The sequence below is a fragment of the Haplochromis burtoni genome, unplaced genomic scaffold, assembly GCF_018398535.1.
Source record: "Haplochromis burtoni strain Fernald_Lab_line unplaced genomic scaffold, NCSU_Asbu1 Contig_271, whole genome shotgun sequence".
NCBI lineage: Eukaryota > Metazoa > Chordata > Actinopteri > Cichliformes > Cichlidae > Haplochromis > Haplochromis burtoni.
In genome coordinates, this window is record NW_024582632.1 from 557,072 (window position 1) to 579,595 (window position 22,524).

Consider the following 22,524-nt stretch of genomic DNA (forward strand, 5'->3'; position numbering starts at 1 on the left):
ACTGTAAACTAAAGAACCCCAAAGACTAATGAAAATAAAACCCTTTTTGAAACAAACGTATTATTTCTTTGCAGCTCGGTACAAAATGACCCACAGCCCGATGCCGGTCCTCGGCCCGGTGGTTGGGGACCTTTGCTGTGACCCAGGACAGTCTGTCAAAATCCACATCGCCATGTTTTTGCCACGATGGTTCAGAACTGATGTTGTGACAGATTAGTATTTAAAATCATTTCTTTTAACACTCCAGTGCTGTGTGGTACTGAGAGTCGAACTTTAGTGAAACGGAGCACGATCAGCACGCTCAGGCTCAAACTATGAGCTTTGGTCATCACCATCTGAAACCACACTTCATGAATGGCGCGGCTCTGACTGTGACACTGTCGTACACAATCACTAAATATTACCGACTCCGGTGGGGAACATTCAATTCATTTCAATTCAATTTTATTTATATAGTGCCAAATCACAACAAAAGTCACCTCATTTCAAAGATCTAATATTTTCTTCAGTAACACATGAAACTAGTGACTGAGACCATAAACTCATCTGGAATGATGACGCACCACTGACCTGGGTACTGCAGTTTTAGCAGTTGTTACTCAAACAGCAGCTGGATGGTGAATGTGGGATGAAAACTGCACCGAGTCTGTTTCTATATGTGCAGAGTTCAGGTGAGTCTCAGTGCGCACCCCCCTAAAGTTAGGGGGGTCAGTTATTATCCAGAACGCTTTTTTAAATTTCCAGCTGTTTAGAGCACCCGGATGGATAAGAAATATTTTAAAGCTGCATTTATGAAACAACGGCAGGCAAATTATTGTCATCAGCACATTATATTTGAAGAGTGTTTAAAAAACAAGTTTATTTGTTGCCATGACTTGCAGTAAATGAGCAGACCTGGCATGTTTCCTTTCCAGGCTGAAACACATTTTGTGTTTATCCTAATAATACTATCTCGCTGTGAACAACACACTGGAGTACACGAAGCAGAAGGTCAGGGACAAACGCATCCAAATTCCGGTCCCTCAGCTTTTAACGGCAGACCTTCTGCCTATCAGTGACTGAAAGGAACACGGTCTCATTAGTTTCTATCATCTTCCCCGTAGAAAAGCCAAGAGTTGGACAGCGAGAAACTGGAAGTTAGCCGAGTGCACTTGCATAATGTTCACATTTATTTTGTTTCAAGTCCTAACACATTCTAAACATGCTTTTAACACATAATGGATCACATTCTTCACAGGTAGTTAAAGTAACAAGAGCAGACAAGAGATTTCTGAAGAGAAAAGACAGAAATGGCGTTTCAGTTTCTGATGACCGTGTATGAATCTGTTTGTTCCCTGAGATATGTTGCCGGTGTGCTCCTCGTGTGCCTGTAACAAAGCTCTGACAGCTGGACACCTGCTGTTCTGTCTATAGTGTTGTCAGTTACAGGGAATTAGGGGATGGAGCTCCATCCAGGACAAGCAATATGGGCCGAAATGTCTATTTGTGTGTGCGTCTGCATAAAAACACAATGCTCCAGGCCCACCAACATGTATGAAGTCAGTTTGAACAGGAATCCCTAATATGGTCATCTCTGGCTCTGGTTTAGAAGCCACACCCACTGGCTGTTCTCAGATGAAAACTAAAGGGAGTGGACGAGCGTTATATAGAAAGTGTGGTGAATACAAGCTGTTTCTGTAGGAACATGAGTCTTTTGAACATCTCACTTACAAATAAGTTGATGGCGTTAAAGATTTAACAGCAGGACAGCGACTTTAAAGGCGGAGCCTGGGTGTGTGTCCAGCCCCAGTGCTCACACCACAGCCGTCTGTCCATCTGTGGTCACAGTGTTACGGTTACACGAGTGAGCAAACCGGAGGAAGAGTCAGCCTGAGCACAGTTACATCCTGCGATTGACAACTGATCACATGCAGCACCGGCTGCTGTGGGATAATACTGAGTGTGTTCTCTGCTTCACCAACGAACAACAAACACGCACGTGCATGCGCACACAGGATTATCATGGTATGGCGAATACAGCAAATTCAACAGATAATGAGGCATATTTGGATAAGGTCAACATGGAAAAATGCAACACTGGTTAACTTCAGCCAGAACATAACACATGAATGCTTAATCAGTGCACTGACATTGTCATTGACATTCGTTCATCTTTGGTATGTGATTTTTGATAACAGGGTAGGAGTGAAATATAAGATGATGCTAATTTAACATGAAACAGCACATTAGGAAACAAAGGAGGAAGAGGGTCCCTAAAAGTACCTGAGGTAGAGAGGAATACAAGGCTACGAAGAAGAAAACAAGTGTTGGTGGTTCACATGTAAGGTCAACTCATAAAAAACATTGGTGTAATGAACATTAGTAACAGTGTGAAAAATACAGAGGTAGTTTAGAAATGGCACATCCCTTTGTCTGCACACAACCAATACAAACAGGAAGTGAAAAAAGACACCAGCGTGTGTGTAGCAAACTGTAACATTGAACAAGTGCGAGTGCTGCCAGCAAAGGTGGGATTCACCGCTGATAAGCAGACAGTTTGGCATCACATTAAAGGAGAAACCCCTCAGATCCTGCTGCGCTGTCAGATCTCAGTGTGATGTTCAGTGCATTCCTCCAGTCATTTTGCTGTTTTTCTGGCAGTGCTGCACAGACACGGGACAGCCTGACAGGCTCTCTGAGCAGCGTTTGAGGGGATCTGAACCGTTTCATCACAGTGAGACCTTCGGTACACAGAAGTGTCCTGAGATACTGTGATCTAAAGGGTCGGTTCACCAAAACGACACGATAATGTAATCTTGTCAGATAGTTTGGTTTAATGTTTTCAGTTAATACATGTGGAGGAATGCTGCCTCTACATGTATGTTTTTTAAAAACATAACACTATCAGTTGTTTGGGAGGGAGGCAGCTATCTCAAGCTAAAAGCCAAACCTTTCAGCGCCGCTAAAGGCAACATTAAATGGTTTTGTTCATCTCTGCAAAATCTGAACATCCAGCAGTTAGCCAGCGACGCGAGGAGGATCAGGGTTCGGTCGAGCTGTTTTTATACAACCTGAAACAAAACTGAAGAATTTAAACATCTTAGACTTTCTGAACATGTGGACCCAAGTGGATCACTGGCGATCGCGTGCATGGTAACCTGGTTACCATGGTAACGGTGAGGTTCACATCTATTCCACCCAAAGATTAACTTTGAAACCTAAGAGTTTATCAAACTGTGCTCGTCGGGCACCTGGCTCAAACGTAACCCTGCCCCCGTGTGGTGTGCTGGTCACCTGATGGATGAACACGAGGCTTTTGTCTCCAGAGACGGCGCCACAGCACAACATTTGAGGTTTAAACTTATTCCAAGATTACGCAAACAGATCCAAAATGTCAGCAGCGTGCACGTAAAGCATTGCTGACAAAGCCTGAGTAACACTTTCTTTAATGAACACAGTGAACAAGTGAACGTCAACAACAACAATGAAGAAATCAGCCAAAGTTTAGAAAATGATAGGTGTTGTCTTCACTCCAAATCAAACCCAAAAAAGCTAAAAAGACATTCTTAATTATAAACTACAAAAGGTACATTAAAGCATTCAAAAAAATCAAAAGAGGCTAACTGAAGCATTACAAGGAACGCTGGATTGGGCTGTGGTTTCGTTAGGCTGCGCACGACGGGAGGGAAGCCGTGACATCGGAAAGATGCCGCTGCCTTTTGCTTCGTCCGTCATCAATGCCGAGAGCTTTGGAAAACCTGCCCTGCAAACTAATTCCACTTTCACTGAAGGGGAGTGTGGGTGGGGTGGGGACTGTGAGGGAAATAAAGTTGAAACAACAAAAAACAAAAACACCTTTCTACAACAGGACCTACAATGTCCTGGAAGCTACATCTACTAATACTACAAGTACATCAGTGTGGTCACTGACGAACTCCTGAATGCAATACATAACACTCACTTTACCCTGTATATATCCAGGTCAGCAGGGACCTGAGAGAGGAACACATTGGGTGGGCAGTGGCCAAGAACAAGGGTTAAGGTCTCCAAACCTCACTGTCGTGTGCAAAAAAGGGAGTGGTTGCGGGGACTGCACTTTGTCTGCATTTCAAATGACGCAAATGGTGAAATGGCCAGAAAAGACACTTCAAGTGGTCAGAAATGATAATCTCACACTTTAAAAATAAAGACCATTTCTCTGTGGCTACACTTTTTAAAACGGCGTGCATATCTGTGGGTATGCAAGCCAGGGGTATATCCCCTAAAATTCTCCAAACCTGGCCTAAACTGATTGAGGTAAAGCCCTAGCCGATCACACCGAGTCCACTTACGGCTGGATTAAAGCGATTAGACGTTCAACTTTAAGCCAGTTCTGCATAAATGATATTTTCACTTTCATCTCATTTAAAAACAGTCGGACCGTACCTGGATGTCCACGCGGCCTGATGCCCGTGGAAACCAAGTGTGGTCTGATTTACATTCTACATCTAAAAACGTTTGATTGCCCTTCAAAACTGGCCGATAGAACTTTGAAATTCAACAACTGTTTTGAAAAATCGAAATGAACTCTTAAGCAAAACGGATGGATCAATAAACACTGATTCTTTTAAATGGCTGGTTTCAGTGGGTTCCACTAAGATGGGCAACACCAAGCAGCCACAACATCAAAACCCCGGACAGCTGAAGTGACCAGTAATCGTTACCTTGTTACTATGCAAAGCTCTGCTGGGAGAGCTCGAGCGTGCTGGGGTTAATGTGGAGCCAACCCATATAGGGTTAGGGTTACAATAACATCCAACCACCCAAATAAAAATCCTTCCCCAAGGCTAAAATTTATTCAAATGAAAATTTATGGGCCCGTTTCCATTGTGAGTAAAGCAAAAACCCAACCCTAACCTTGGGTAATCAGTAATGTGGTGTTTGTTAAAAATGATGGCGTGCCCCAGTACCAGCGGTCTCCCTCAGGACTAGGGGAAAGCGTGGTTTGTTCACCTGCTCTCCAAAGTCCTCAAATTGAATCAAGCTCAAAATTCAACCTGCAGGAAGCGTTATCCGTGACGCGACCCACCGCCAGAGAGCACAGACCAGCTGACAGACCCAAATGTGCCAACACATCAGAAACCTCCCCGATATTTCAACGTTGTGGCTGATCGGTGTGTGTCACCCGTGAAGCTCGCACATTTTTAATCACATATACCCAGCTGTGTCGAGAGCAGGCGAAAATGCACCATCTTCCTTGGCAATGAAGAGCACAAAATGAGAGCCATCGTGTCTGCTCTGTGCATATGTGTGCACGCGACAAAACGCGCGTGTTTGCAATGAAACGTGGAACTTTTCTGTCCTGCAGAGCGTCTTGCCTCTGAAACAGACTGATTCATTTCTTATCCTCGTCCTTCATGGATAAGAAAAGGGTTTTGTTGAGCTGTCAGCTCCCTACCCATCAGCGAGCGCTTGATATAATCTTTGCATAACACTTTGGTCAAGAGAGAAACATAATAAAAAGAAAAACAGCAAACCTAGCTATCCGCCCCTTCCCCTGCAATAAAGCCATACATCCCTAGTCTATGATTGTTAAAAAATACCCGTATGCTCCTATTCGATGATCCCACAGATCCAACAACAGCCACCTTAACTCATGGAATGTTAAATTGACAAGACCGCCTCCTAAAAGCAGGATGTCTGAGTACTTTTGCTAATTCATTTTGCATTTTCAGTGTAACAAAAAACTGTTTTTCAGACTGATTTATGCAGCTTCTTTGAACATTCATCTCTGATTGAGGTACCAAAGCATCCACAGGGTTTTGGTTTAGACTGGGCAACTCTTCATTTAACAGTAAGAAAAGGTACCTGAAAATAGCAACAACATCTTCCTGAGGTAGTCTCAAAACACTCGTCGCGCGTGCCAAGGCGCCCCATCTGTATAAAATAAACTCTTTTAAAGTCTAGCTCTAACAATGGCAACACTGACACATGGAGCAAAATGGATACACGCTTGTAAACTCCAAAGACCAATGCATCTACGAGCATTTGTTTTGTACAGAAGCATGTGCACAGTGTAAATCAGCATACATTCAGCTCTGTCGTGTAATAAATATATAAAGAAAAAAGTTACAAAAAACAAACTAGCTGCTTGTCACATTCACGAGAGGGGAGACCAGTCCTCGACTCGGGTGTCGGGGAGGGTTTAGTTTCCGGTGGAGGCGGTCACGCAGGGCGACGGGCCGGTCCTGTAGCTGGTCAGGCTGGATTTGCAGGAGTGCAAGACTGCTTTGAACAGCAGGGGGAGCTGCTCCAGAGGGACGTTCACCAGCTTTGCTGAGAAGAAACCCGAGACACACGGCACTTTAGTTCATGATTAGCTTAGCGTCTGTACAGCCGACATTTTCATTGGTCACAGTCGTGTCCAGGAGGCAACCTGCGAGACAAATGAAGCCAACCCAAGTGCCGAATGCTGCAGTTCCTCTGGCGGCCACTAGAGGCTGGCTCCAGCAGTGTGCCCAGCTCGTGTTCAACGGTCTAATTTGGACAGGTTACGTGTACAAAATCTGACGACCTTTCTTTGACACAATTTTCACTGAGGCCATTGACTTTTTTAGAACTTATGAAGCTGATTTCGGTTCAGTTACGTCTAGTTAGTCAAAATTACTGGCAGTAGCATTTATTTCACAGTTTTTATTTAGATTACTTGTTTCGACCAATCATTCGTAAGTTTCAAAGAGTTGGTAAATAAAAGAAATGTATGCAAAGTGTCTCTATTTATCCAAAGGTTTGGCCATGATTTTATTTATTACCAGAAAAATGAACAGTTGGTTGTGTTTGATTTAATTGATGAGCTAAAACCACAAAAGTAACTAGATTGTGATTCAAGCTTTAACCCATCAACATGATCAATACTTGCCATAATTTCAAAATGTTATGGACAGCTTTTTAAAATTAACATTGTTGTTAAAAAGAAAAAGCCAAATGTATCAAATGGAATACAAAAAATAAATCATAAGCAACATGATATAGCAAAATAAAATTTGTGTATTATTAAGGGTTATTAAACATCTCAGCTCCAAAAAATCTGAATTTTCTGGCTATTTTTTGATGGGTTGGGTCTTACAGGGTTAATGCACTTATTATAGTTCATCTTAATGACAAAAGCCATGCTTTCTTTTATCCCATTAGCTCAAATAATTTAACCAAATAATTCATTAAACATAAAATTTTGCAACGGTTTTTGTATTTTCAGTGTTTTTCCCCAAAGACAAGGCACTGTAGAGGGCGGGGAACAACACAGGTGGTAAGGGCACAAACTGAAACTTTCATGGCTGAACATAAATCGCTGTGGCACAATACACGGGGTAGTATCACATTTTTGTAGCTCAAACAAACTAACGTATGAGTATCTGAGTGCATTTCTAAAGTCAGTCTTCAACAACAGCCTAAACAGTTCTTTGAGGCCTTACTTGAGATGCAGCGGATGTCCGGCAGGCACATCATGATCTCAGGGAAGCGTTTAGGCTGCAGTGGGTACTTGGACTCAATGTAGTCCTGACACACACACCAGTAGCGTTTATTCAGCTGCTCAAGCTGGGAGATGCTGGACAGTCCTCTGATATCTGTGGAGTAGGAACTATCACAGTCAAGCGGGGAAGGTCGCGATGGCAAAAAGTCAACACGCTGGAGACTTTGTTGTTACCTTGATTGAGGAAGTTGATGGTTTTCATACAGGCGTACTCCTCATTGCTGATCTTTAACTGGTGGAGTTTGCGAAACAGAATGATCAACCTCTCCATTACTTCCATCCCATCCTCGCTGAATCTGAGGAATCACACACAGACCCGTCAGTTAAGCTGAAAACTGCAGATCTATGAAGCCAGACGGTGCCTTTAAGGCTCCAACTCAAACCATGATATTGACTTTTGTAGGTTCGCTGTCCTCACTACAATCCACATAAAAAAAGAAGACAAAAATCCCCTCAGCACCGCTATCTTAAGCTTCCATGCTTCAATGGACAAGGCAAAGAAAATGAGGGAGGAAATATGTCAGATCTATTAAAAGTGCTTAAAGCGTCCTGCTGATTCCACAGCTTTTTGAAGAGAAGATTCATAAGTTCATTTCACGTTTTAAACATCAATTTTCTGCCTTGCACTTCTAATCTCTTTCACAAACTTCAACAATGCCACTGTAAATCAAACGTCCACGTCTAAAACCACTAAACTGTGGGCAAATTGACTGAAGCAGCAGAGTTATATTAGGAGAATGTGTCAGAAGGTCAAATTATACATGTTTGATTTACACAGGAACACTCCCCCTCTTCCCCCACGCATCCTTTTCTACTTCAAGTGAAACAAGCGTCTATAGTACACATGCCAGACAGTGCTAGCCACAGCTCAGCTCTGAGGAGGCCTCCTGTTCACGGACCACTTCACTGGGCCTCACCCAGCAATAACACTTGGAGAAAAATATTAAGCCCTTTTAGAGATGATGAGCTCACAAAGTGAAACAGCTTGGCTGTGCAGAGGGAATGTTGAATTCCTGATTGCTGTTCTCATTTCTACTGAAATACTGAATTAGCACAGCTCCCAGAGACTAAAAAGAAACATTTAATATCCTATAGTGAAACAGCCCCACTGTGACTGCTGTGGGTGAGGCTGAATTACCAAAACAGAACGAATGAAGGCAGTTTCTTTCTGCTACGTATCAATATCAAGACTATAGAATAAGATCACTTGTTGTTGTTCTTGCTTGAGCTACTTAACTTTAGTGTCTGGAAAGGTTACTTTTAAAGTAGTCTCTGTTACAAAATTACAATATAGTAATTCAGAAGCTCTCCACTGCTAAAAGCTAGCATAGAAGTTAGCATAGAAGTTAGCCTTGGCTGTTTCTGCACTGTCGCCTAAACGGTTAGCCTCCTTAACAACTCCTTAACTGCTGGATAATATTTTGATTATTGATGACAGAAAACAATATGAAAACAATCTAAAGGTCATTGTCTGTGCCAGCTGCCTAGCTAACATAATATGTACAAAATATGCCAGCTCAATATTCAATAGTAATGGTAATAGTAATAACTGATTTATGTTGCTAACCCAGTAAAGTGTAACTGTAACATTCGCAGAAGATTTTACAAAAAACGATTATTGTAGAGTTTTTACAGCTGCTGTTGTGATTTGGTGCTATATGAATAAATGATTTGAATTACAGTTACAAAGTTACAAACAGCTGTCTTGTTATAATACCAGCGCACAAATAGCAATGCAAGCCATCATTCGGAGCCCTATTGTCTTGCCTTTGACTTTGCTTAAAGATCTGCTTTAGAAGTTAGCTAGTTGCTAACTCTATCAGTTGTCTGCTAGTGGGTAAACGTATAGCTCTTTCCCTGAAAAGAGAAAACAGCTGTGGCTGAAACGAGGTTTCTGAGAGCAGTAAGTGAAGCACAGCTGACTGCAGGTTCTAGTTTGGTAAAAGGACGTTAATGCAGAAATGCCATAACGGCCACCAGATGGCGATAGCTGTAGCTGCAAAAAGACCTGACCTCTGTAAACACTTTCCTGATGAGTTTTTTTGGCCTTTATTGAATACAAAAATAATGTCTCTTTTGGAAATATAAGTCATTCTATGCTTCAACAAGGAGGGTTCAACTTGGTTCTGCTTGCTCATTGGCTAATGACACTGATTAGCCAATGAGCAAGCAGACCTGCCCGTCCTCATGACAAGTTATTGTTGTCTGTTTGTTTTTTAAACCACGGTGATGATGGTAAAACAAACTAGAGCTCAGAAACCAGTGGACGACGTCACAGTGTCCATCTATTATATCGTTTCTTCTGTGCACCTCTAAGAAACTCAGGGGAGGTATGTAATAGTTATAAACTAAATGGAGTAAATGTGGGTGTTTTTTGGCTCTTCAATAATTCAAGTTATTCTAAAGCTCATAAACAAAACACCCAATTGTTCTCTCCTTTTGCTCTTTAAGCACTCGCCACTCACCCCTGAAGCTCGTCGTCAGATGGCGTGTACTTTGCTGTGATGTCGGCCAGCTCTCCAAAGATCTGGCCACTGTAGATAGTGAGGCAGGAGAGCAGGATGAGCTCCTGCCAGGTGGAGCTGAGCAGGCAGGTGTAGTCCTCTATGGAGAGCTCACAGAAGAAGGGCAGCTTCTTGATCCAGGAGATCTGGCGGAAAAGCAGCTCGTCTGCCAGACGGCACAGCAGAGCAAACAGCTCCACTTGTGTTACCTTGTACCTAGTGAGCAAACAACAACGAGACAGATGTGTGGTGGGCAGGAAAACTCTCATCATGTCAAAATGGGCCTGACGTGGCTCAAATCAGCATCCCACTCCACAACACACAGCTGTAGTTCACTTATTCCTGTTTTCAGCAGCCTTCACGTCCCTCACCGTCTGACTTCCTGTCCCTCTATATTCTCCTCATTTCACAGAGCAGATCTGCTTATTAGCCTTCAGCTAATTCTAACCTCTGTTACCAACAGAGAGCAGCTGACTTCAGGCCATTTCCTAAAGCATTTCTCTGAATTTATCTGAGGAATAAATATAAAATAATGAGGAAAAAATAAACAATCACACAAAATGTATTTAAAAGAATCTTTAAAATAATGCAATGCTGAAAAAATCAAGATGTGATCAGAAAGTTCCTGCACTTTCAAAATCACAAACCTTTCTAATTTTGACAAAGAAATGTCAACAGAGCATTTCTAACTTTCATACTAGAATTAGTTTGGGATAAAACGCTGATCATGGTCAGTATTATTATCCCACCGAGCAACAGAGCTTTTCATTGAGCCACAGCACAAACGCTGCCGTGTTTTATCTTCCAGTTTACACGCAGTATAGAAACATTGGCAGCAGTTTGAGCTGCCACATGAAAATGCATCAAGCCAAAAACAAATCACTTTAGACTTGGAGGGGAGAAACTAATGAAGCAGGTCACAGGAGTAGCTCCACGTTAGCAGAAGAGACTCCTTCAAGGCAAGAATGCTGAGGACAATCCTTTGTCCTTTGGTCAAATAACACTAAACCACAGTTGTTTGGTCACCGCGACACTGCTAGTGTTTGTACACAGGAAGAAAAGGCAACCCTAAGAACACTGATGGTGGGAATGAATGCTGTGGGGATGCTTCAGTGTATGTGGAAGTGGAAGAAATGATGAAGAAACCTCACACAGTCAGCATCAACGACCAAAAACATATGATGAACTTGATATTCAGAGAATATCCTCCTGTTGGAGCGCTTGTGAGAGCGCCAGGCTCTCCAAATATTAACATAGAGGTTCAAGAGCCTAATTCCTATTCCAACACACCTGCATCTCACTTACCGAGGTAAATGGCAACGTTCACGACATACAATTAGAAAAAGACTAACAAGTTTGGTTTACTGGGAAGGACTGTTTGCTACAAAATGAGTATCTAATTGAGAATTTTGCTTTCTGAAACCAGCTGCACTCCTTTCATTTGGCCGCGCCTCTACACAACGCACGATGCTGAGTATGAACTCACTCTTCTTCTATAAGCATTGGAGTGGTCAGGGGGGCCAGCTCTTCAGCAGCCACCAGCTGCTGCACCAGAGGGTGGGGCTGTGGGTAGAGGTTGCGGGGCTGAGAGGCCAGCAGGCCAGACTGGGCGGCGTAGCTGAACAGGTGAGGCAAGAGCTGGTAATGCGTGGGCATGGAGGTGTTAATGTACTGGTCCCGCAGGGCTGCCGTGTAGCCGTTCATTTCAGCGGAGCGACTGGAAGCACACAAAGGTCAAAGGTTACAGTAATGCAGATTTTGTTAGTATTGCGGGGACAAAAACACGCTGGCTCGGGGTTTGCATTTCTCAGGCAAACCCTCCTTTAACCTCACCCTGATGTGCTGAGCTTCATCCCCAATCAAACTCTTTGCATTTTTTCACAAACTTGCAGACTAAACTTTGCATTCTGGGCATGTGCACGAGCGCATGCGACGCAGGCTTTCTGTTTGCTGTTCATTTCTGGCAAGGTTTAATTCCATCGCATAAAAAAAAGAAAAGCCATCCCCTGAATAGTTTTCAGGCTGCTGAGATAAAACCTGATGTTTACACAAAATGAGACTAAAATAAATGCCATCATGCAAGTACCTAGACAATATTTGTCCTTGATGAGTGCAGATAGACAATATGCTCGTCTCCAAGCAAGAACAGCAGATAGTGCGGTGAGCTCTTTGTGTTTGGTTGCGATCAGCGAGCCTGAGGAGCTGCATATTCAGGCATTCTTTGGCCAATGAATACTTTAACTAAAGTCTGGGTGAGATGGGAACGAGGTGTTAGACTGTCAGGGCCGGCTCATTATCTCAAAGATGGGGCGAGTGCCAGAGGCGCGTAGCTGAGCGGATGAGATCGACGACTCACTTGGACGACAGAGTGGAGGCAGGCGACGGCTGGTTGCCCTCTGAGGCGCCGTTGCTTGGCGAGCTGTGGTCGCTGTCGCCGTTGTTGCCCCAGGTGTGCTCCGGGGCGTCCTCCTTGAACTCCTGGCCCGACATGATCCGCTCGATCTCCTCCTCCGTTATCTAGAACACACACACACATGCATACACACACACACACACATGAACACACACACCCACACACACACACACACACACACAACACACACACATACACACACACACACACACACACACACACACACACACACATGCACACACACACACACACACACACACACACACACACACACACAGCACACACACACACACACACACACACACACACACACACACACACACACACACACACACACACATGCACACACACACACACACACACACACACACACACACACACACACACACACACACAACACACACACACACACACACACACACACACACACAACACACACACACACCACACACACACACACACACACACACACACACACACACACACACACACACATGCATCACAACACACACACACCACACACACACTACACACACACACAACACACAACACACACACACACACCATCACACACACACACACACACACACAGGGAGGTTTGGAGCTTACAGCACATCCATGCATGTGCATCAGTTCAATTGATTAGCACCAACTAACAGCACACGGCTTTTCATTAAAATGCTGAGGAGCAAGGACACAATCACATAATGACACAGAAAGAAAAGAGGCGCGTGTGTGTGTGCGCGTTCGATTGGATGATTCACACACTTAAAATAATAAGATCTGTGCAGGTCAGCACGAGCAGAAAACGCAGACAAAAGCCATTCTGAAAGGCTTCAGCACGCCTGCACATACCACGTCTCATGTCTGAGGGAGGTCAAGTCACTTTCATTTCTATCAGTTCATCCCAAATACTGTAACAGGCGTTTTCATTCCATATTCATGACAGAAAGGTCCTGCTTTCATTAAGGGCGCTGGTTCTTAATGGAAGCCGTGTTTCTCTGTTTTGACTCGTTCAATTGAGCCCGAATGAATCGAGCGCCTCCCTCCCCGTGAATAGCGGCTCAGTGGTACTTATCCTCATGTCACACATTTTTCTGACCATTTGTTCCCTCGCTTCACGTTAATAATAAAGGCACCGCTGAATGGGGACTAATCAGCTGCTACACAATTATACAGATGATATAACAAGGTCAGGGCTCGCTCTCATTATGAGCATCCCGAAGAGTAGCACTGCAGCACTCCAGCTCTGTGTTATTTAATGGCTTGTGATCTGAGTGGGTTTACTGTAAGCACAATTCCTCAGAGGCTGAGCCACAGCGATGATGCTCAGGCTGGCTGGGAGGTGGGGAAAGGTCAGTGCGCACCACAAACAACACAATCCTTCAGTCCATTTACCTGCACAGGTCCAATGCTTTTGTTCCTCCCTCCAGGCATGCCGTCCTCTCTGATTGCTACATGTCAAAAAAACAGGAAAAAGTCATTTGTTCCGTTAACCAAACATGATCGGTGTCACAGCTCTCCCTAGTGGCTAAAGCACATCAGGCAAAACTGTCCCACCATCCAGCTCCAAATACAGCTGCTGCTGGCGGGCAGTCATATTGTTTTGGTACACTTACAAGCAAAGTACATGTCATCTCATAGTCTTAGTGTGTGTGAGCGTTTCTGCAGTGTAGATAAAATCGCTGTGATTAGTGACTGACTGGGTGAGTCCCAGTCTCATCTCCATTCTAAAACAGGCACTTGAAGAATAAGGCCATGAGGACAGGCACTTACAAGTTTTAGCCACATGGGGGCAGCACATGTCTGTGGAAGGAAAACTGCAGCTTAGATTGTGTGTGTGTGTGTGTGTGTGTGTGTGTGTGTGTGTGTGTGTGTGTGTGTGTGTGTGTGTGTGTGTGTGTGTCACTAAGCAAAGTCCAGGAGGGAGAAACAGATTTATTGGTAGAATTGACACATTCAAGCGTTTCCAGGTTTTCAGAGACTTTGCGAGCAGCTGTTTCTTTGGCTCACAGATAAACGGAGCAAAGTCCCGACAGAAGCAGCTCTGGCCACTCAGCATCTTAAAAACCTGATTTTGACACATCTAAATTACAGGGGCGGATCTATACACGGCTCATATACACACAGTCTGTAACCTCCTCATTTAGCCATATACTTTGTACTGTAGAACCTTTTCATAAATGGTGGATCTAGAAGCTACTCCACTGCTACGTGCTTACATTTACACAAATCTGCACTGTGAACACAGTTTTACCAAAAACTTAAACCTCATCTTTCAGGCTGTTTTTGACTACTTTGTATTTCACCTTTAAAAACCGTTTAGCTCGTCTTGAATAAATAAAGTTCTTTATTCATGGTGACTTACTGCATTCACACAATGATCTAAAAATCAGTCAAGAAACATAACTTGAAGTTGAAAAATTAGGAAGTGTTAGGTGTCACAGTAAGACGCCACACAAATGATTGTGCAACTCCAAAAAATAGTTTGTGTCCACCACGAGACAGCAGGAGGCGTCTTCCACCTGGACGCAGCGTTTACACTGCAGCCTTTGACTGTGACACTCAGTGGTGGACTTATTGTTTTGACACACAGAACAAAACAACTACACACTAACTACACACTCCAGACACGCTAAACATCTCAAATCTCTCCCATCGATATCCCGACTCTCTCCCACAACTTTGACCTCTTCCTAAACAACAAAGGTCACATTCAGCCATATCGTTTTTGGATTGGTGCATTTTTCCACCAATAGGAAAGGGGAGGCATTTTTCCTTGGTGTGTTGTTGTTGTTAGCGCAGCCATGTTCACTGTTCCTTCCTGCACTAAACATATAGTATTTAGAAAAAAGCAGTGTGTGGATATTTTATCATAACTCTGGTGTAACCTGGCCTATCAGCAACATGTAAAAACTGCCATGTAGTTTAACTTTAACCATTAGTTAAACAGAGACTCAGCAGAGTCGCATCTTGTTACTATGTTATCTTAAACCGGTCACATGACTTGCAGGCACCGGCGTGTCCATCGACCCCAGAGGGTTAATAACACACCTTCACCCACGCCACCACAGTCCCACCGCTCTGTCAGCGCTGTGACAGAGCGGTGGGATCGAACTACCAAACTTCCAGTTAATAGGCGACCGGCTCTACTTACAGGAAACCTTTCATTTAAGCATTCATGTGGCCAATCCCAAACTCCCCCATGATGGTTGGGATAGGCTCGAGCCAGGGAACAGCATCTGTCCGTCCATCCTTTAGATGTGGATGGTTTAAACGTGTGGCCTCATTGACTCAGGCTTGCTGTGGACATTCAGGGGAAGTGTTTAAGTGGCACAGTGAAGTCCACATGAATGCTTAAATCAAAGGTTGCCTGCAGCTCAGGAAGTACAGCCAGTCACCTACTAATTGGAAGTTTGGTGGTTCGATCCCCGCGTGCTCGCCAAAGTCTGCATGCCAAATATCGTTGGTCAAGACACTCCGATGGATGCATCAGAGTATGAAACAGAGGATGGAAAAAACTCGTGTGAATGAGGCAAAATTGCTTTGAGTCCTCTGAGCAGAAAAGCGTTATACAAGAACCGTTTACCCTGTAACAAGATGATCAGTTCACCTACCGTTGGTTTCAGAGTCATACTGACAGTGCACTGTGCTGAAAAACTGTTAAAAGCAGAAAAACAAGGTGACTGAAAGTTTGTGAAGACGTTTCATTTAAGAGGCCAGTCACTCTCCAGACACGACCTTCAACTGTAGTACCTCTGACTCTTTTCTGGTCTGGGTACTGATTCTTTTGTCATTGATGCTTCATTGTTACCGCAACTCGATGAGTCAGACATTTATTACCAAACAAACGTCTGTTTCTGGTGGCTTGAAACATCTACTTTACCTTTACGGTTCATCCCCATCTGAAGGCACTTAAGCAGGCGGCAGTACTGGCAGCGGTTGCGCTGCTTGCGTGACATCTCGCAGTTTTTGTCCCGGCTGCAGCGGTACACGCGCTTGTTGCAGATGCTGCGCTTGAAGAAGCCCTTGCAGCCCTCGCAGGAGATGATGCCATAGTGCAGGCCTGTGGCGCGATCTCCACAGATAAGGCAAGTACGCTGGTCAGTTGGATCATCTGCAGATGGAAGGAGAGTGGGCACAGGAGAGGGTTTAGAGCCATTTCCATCAGCGTCTTTACAGTAATTCATCTAAAGCTTAAAAAAGGGAGTGGGAGCAAAAACCTTGCTGAAGGCACACATTTTTAATTGAAATCACGAGGGCGGCTGGGGCTTAAGTGCTAGCCAGGCACTGGATAATCCAAAGGATTCTTAAGCTCCAACTCTCATTTAGTGAAAGTGGAGGTATAACAGGCAGTACGATGGAGAGAAACGTCTGCAGGTCTGAATGAGGACACAGCTGGTTTGTTTGCAGCGCGTCCTTTCTCTCCTCTTCCCCACAGCAGTGTCTGATAAAAACGCTTCTCTTACAAGACACCTGACGCTAAAATAACACATTTCACAAAACCTGCTTCAGGTAACAATATGTGACAGTATTACTGTACCCAGCACCTGTTGCATCCTTAGTGTTAGCACAGATGTTCCACACAGGCGGCCCCTCAATCATTAACCTTCATTCTGTTTCCTTAAAGAGCGCAGTTTCAGCTGATTGCTTCAAACAATGAAAAGCAGTTAGGAAGGGAGGTGGTAGGAACCCGTGGGGAAAGGGCTCACACGTATTTGATGTTCTGGATAAAATGATGTAAAATCAAAGTTAAAATGATACCAATGAGTGTTTGTAAGCCTGGTGTGGCAGCTGGCTGACCACGAGTGAGGGAAACGAGGAATACAGCATGAAGGAGGGGAAGAGGATGAAAGAGCCAACACGGGACCATCCTTGTGAAGCTACACTTTGTTAATCACAGAGCTACTCTCAAAGACAGCAATTTGAGGAAGCTGCTGAAAATCTTTCCTTAATCCTCCATCTACCTCCAGGCCACAGAACGCACATAATGAAGCTTAAGTTACAGCGCGTGTTCTCGGCTGCTCGCAGAGTTAAGCCTCATACAGCACACACACACACACACACACACACACACACACACACACACACACAGACACAACACACACACACACACACACACAGACAACACACACAGACACAACAGACACACAGACAGCACACACAGACACACACACACACACAGACACAGACACAACACACACACACACACACACAGACACACACACAGACAACAACACACACACACACACACACAGCACACAGACACACACACAGACAACACACACAGACACAACACACACACAGACACACACACAGCCCACCACACAGCACAGCACACACACAGACACAAGCACACACACACACACAGACATCACACACACACACACGACACACATAGACACAGACACACACACACACACAGACACACACACACACACACACACACACACACACACACACACTCACACAGACACTACATGCACACACACACACACACACACAGACACATCACAACACACACACAACACACACACACAGCACACACACAGAATGACACACACAGCACACACAGACACACACACACACAGCAACACACAGACACATCACACACACACACACACACACACACACACAACACACACACACACAGACACACACACACACACAGACAACACACACACACACAACACACACACACGACACACAGAGACAACACACACACACACACACACACACACACACACACACACACACACACAGCACACACACACACACACACAGCACAGCACACACACACACACACACACACAACACACACAGACACACACACAGACACACAGAGACACACACACACAGCAACACACACACACACACGACACAGACACAGACACACACACACAACACACACACACACGACACACACACACACACACAAACAGACAGACACACACACACACAGACAGACACACACACAGACAGACACACACACACACACACAGACACACACAGACACACGACACAGACGACAGACACAGACACAGACAGACACACACAGACAGACACACACACACACACACACACACACACACACACACAGACACACACACAGCACACACACACGACACACACACATGCACACAGACACACACACACACACACAGCACACAGACACACACACACGACACACACAGACACACACGACACACACTGACGCACACACAGACACACACACACACACACACACACACACACACACACACGCACAGACGCACACAGACACACACAGACACACACACGCGCGCACAACACACAGACACACACACAGACACACACACACACACGACACACACACACACACACACAGACTCACAGACACACACACAGACACACACACTCACACAGACATACACACACACAGACTCACACACACACAACACAGACACACGCACACACGCACACTGACACACACGCACACACTGACACACACAGACACACACACACACACACACACACACACACACACAGACACGCACACAGACACGCACACACAGACACACACACACACACACACACCAGACACACACACAGACACACAGACACACACACACACGCACACACAGACACGCACACACACACACACAACCCGCACACACAGCACACACACACAGACACGCACACACACACGCGCACACAGACACACACACACAGCGCACACACAGACACACACACACGCGCTCACACACACACACACACACGCACACAGACACCAAAAAGCTGTTCTCCACCCTCCTCCATGAAGGACCAGGAGAGCCACGCACATCGAAATACGAGTCATTTTGTTACTTACTGTTAATTGTGCGACAAATACTTTCTTTTGTATTTTGACAATAACATTATTCTAAATTTGAAAACTTAGTGGAAAATGTTTTTAAATTCTCAGAATTAAAAAAATGATTTTGACAATCTTTTAAAAATGCAACAAAAAAAGAAGTAAATGGATTTCTAAAAATGAATTAGGAATAATGTTACTAATTTAATAATTAATAACTTTTGAAACAGATTCTTGTAACGTAACAGCTGTCAGTTCATCCCTTGTACTAACTGCCACGTCTCAAAGCAAAGACTAATCATTTGACTTCATTTCTAGCTTAACAAGCGCACACGTTTATTCTGAGCTGAAAACAGACCAGCATCAAGCACCGTGTGTGAAGTTTAGTTTTTAACATAATGCAGTTTGACGTCAGGCTTCTCGAACAGTCGAACAATCGCTGCACCCACAGGAGCTACACCTGCTAAAAATCCAGATAATCAACCTGTTTTTCATAACAGGAAAAACCGAATTTGATTTCTTATTCATTTATTTTTCTCTTTCATCTTTGGGATTATTTGGATCTGACAAGTATAAAAATTTAGCATCAACTTTGAACAGAAAGTCATTTTGAAAAAGTTCTCGTTGTGATGTTGGTCACCCTCTGACAGATCAAACGTCACAAAATGCCACCCGTCTTACTCCAAGTTGGTTCTGTTTCAGGAATTTGCAGGATCAGTTCTGCAGGACGGGGATGGAAGCTCCCATCATTGACCATCCACCTGAGGTTTGGGCATTTATTGTTTTGTCTGTTTTATCTCGCTCTGTTCGTCCACAGGTGCAGGGCCGGGCCTCCGTTTCTCCACTGCAGTGCTCAGTGTCTGTGCTGAGCATTTACAGTCTGAACACAGATTTGGAAAATATCATCTTTAATTCTAATTTTGCAAATATTTTCTAAAGGAGGTTTTCATCTTGCCCAAGGATATTTATCACATACACAGGAACAGACAGGGATTGAACCATGAACCTTCTGATTAGTAGGTGACCTCTGGCACCTGAGCCGTGGTCCTCACCCAGAAACAGGAGGGTCACCCAGTCTGGGTCATGGACGAGTTCCGGCCCAAGTTGAGGAGTTTAAGTATCTCATGGTTGTTCACAAGTGAGGAGAGAGAGGAGCGGGAGACCGACAGACGGAGTGGTGCTGCAGCTGCAGTCTCTACCCTCACCTATCATGAGCTTTGGGTAGTGACCAAAACAACGATATTAAAGATAACAGTGGCGAAAGCTTCCTCCGAAGGCCGGCTGGCCTCTCCCTTAGAGACAGGGTGAGGAGTTCAGCCTTCCGGGAGGGGCTCAGAGTAGAGCCGCTGCTCCTCCACATCGAAAGGAGCCAGCTGAGGTGAGCTGACAAGGATGCGTCCTGGGCGGGGCAGACCAAGGACACGCTGGAGGAGGTGGCTGGGAGAGGGAGATCTGGGCTCTCTGCTTAGGCTGCTGCCCCCACAACCACGTTCGGGATAAGCGGAAGAGGGATGGATGATACTGGAGGGTTATTTGGGCCGAAATGCTGTGACTCAATAAAAGCAGATTCTAACTATTAGATAAAAACAGATCTTGGTCCGATGCGCCCGTCATTCATTCGGGTGTGCAGAGATTTTCAAACCACTGTCTGATATTTAATAAGACTTTAAATTAGCGACTGAAACCATAAACTTATCAGGAAGAATGTCAACTAACATCATCCATTAAATGGGTGCAGGGTAGAGCTGGGCGATAGAACGATAACGATACGTATTGCGAAATAACTTTTTCTCAATAGAAAAGTTAAATATTGCGATAGACCTGATCTCTCTTGTCCTCTTAAAAAAAAAAAGAAAGAAGAAGAACAGCCAATCCAAATTAAGTAGCGCAGAGCCGAACCAATCACAGCCGAAGCATCATGTCACGTGACTTGTTACGTACAGCACAAGTGCCAAGCCGCACATGTGTATTTGGGAAGCAGCCAGCCGCCGTGCCGCCCGGGTAATGGAGGAAATGATTGTGCCGACTAGAGAAAAATCAACCGAGAGCGTGACCGAAGGTTACCGAAGAGAAAATAGATGATGGCTCCAATGCCGGAGAGATTGTTGACCGGAAGAGCCACAGAAGTTCCGTAGTGTGAAGGTATTTCGGCTATTTCAAGTCGGACAAAAAACAGAGCAGCTGCACTGTAAATTGTGCCGAAAGCAAGTCTGGAAATACAATAAAGCGGTGCAGCTCAGTCTCTGACTGGAAGCAGAGATAGATATCGTTATCGCCTGAAATGAAAAAAACACATCGTGATATGAAAAAATCTCATATCGCCCAGCTCTAGTGCAGGGTCATTTTGTCATAGACTTCGTGTAACACCAGTCCTATTAAGAACGAAGGCGCTGCCTGCCAGCCAATCTGCAGGTTTAGAGTATTCTCTGAGTTGTGATACAACCTTCTAATGTTTGTTTGTATGCTGTGTTTTAAAAATGAGTTGAGGGAACAGTTTTTAGGTTTTCTTTTTTTTGTCTGTTTGTTCTGCTGGTACCAGTGGCTGTGATGACAAAGGGCTACAGCCATTACCAACAAGTCAGAAGGAGGCTGCTGCTCGGTAGGTTAACGCTGCCTGCTGAGCGTGAAGATTAACCTGTAGATCTTATTAATGTAAGACTCGTGTCTAATGCAGATAACTAATGTCTAATGCACTGCACACAGGTGGGACTCTGTGGCGGGAAAGCCAACAATGGTGACAGACATGTTTCCTGAGACTGACTGCATGAAGGCTTCTAGAGCTTGTTGATGTACCGTTATGTCCTGTACTCACCATCTGAATCCTTCTAACTATAAAATAGTGCAGTTAAAGTTAAACCCTCAGTATTTCTTAACTGAAGTCATTCAGGCATTTTTAAATGAAACTATTATTGTTATACGCTGCCTCGAACACAGTTTCACATCCTGTCTTTAAATAAACAGTTTGCCAGAATCAGCCTGCATTTAAGCAAAAGAATCAACCGACTTTGGAATAACGACAAAATGAGCTGGTAGTGATTTAATAAAGTTTCTACTTCATCCTGGGGAGGTTCACCTGGTGAGTCTGAACATTAGACCCACCTGTGCGCTGGACAAAAATCACACACTGAAGAACATGACTTTTGAACCTGTTGTGTGTGTGTGGCTAAACCAGCAGAAGAATCCAACACACGCACACACGCACACACACACACGCACACGCACACACGCACACACACACACGCACACGACACACGCACACACAGCACACACAAGCGCGCGCACACCA

The 22,524-nt window shown here is 44.5% G+C and overlaps 1 protein-coding gene across 2 annotated transcripts in view; it reads right to left on the reverse strand.

Moving 5' to 3' along the window:
• Positions 1–1,148: 1,148 nt before the first annotated feature.
• Positions 1,149–22,524, reverse strand: part of LOC102305437 (nuclear receptor subfamily 6 group A member 1-A) — a 143,472-nt gene continuing 122,096 nt past the window's right edge. For both annotated transcript variants that reach the window (XM_005939613.3, XM_005939614.3), the window contains 8 exons: positions 16,293–16,523; positions 13,805–13,860; positions 12,350–12,510; positions 11,480–11,710; positions 9,955–10,209; positions 7,664–7,785; positions 7,431–7,583; positions 1,149–6,294 (listed from right to left, as the gene is read on the reverse strand). In XM_005939613.3, coding sequence (XP_005939675.1) covers positions 6,164–6,294; positions 7,431–7,583; positions 7,664–7,785; positions 9,955–10,209; positions 11,480–11,710; positions 12,350–12,510; positions 13,805–13,860; positions 16,293–16,523 — 1,340 coding nt within the window. In that variant the 3' untranslated portion in view covers positions 1,149–6,163. The remainder of the gene's footprint in view (positions 6,295–7,430; positions 7,584–7,663; positions 7,786–9,954; positions 10,210–11,479; positions 11,711–12,349; positions 12,511–13,804; positions 13,861–16,292; positions 16,524–22,524) is intronic.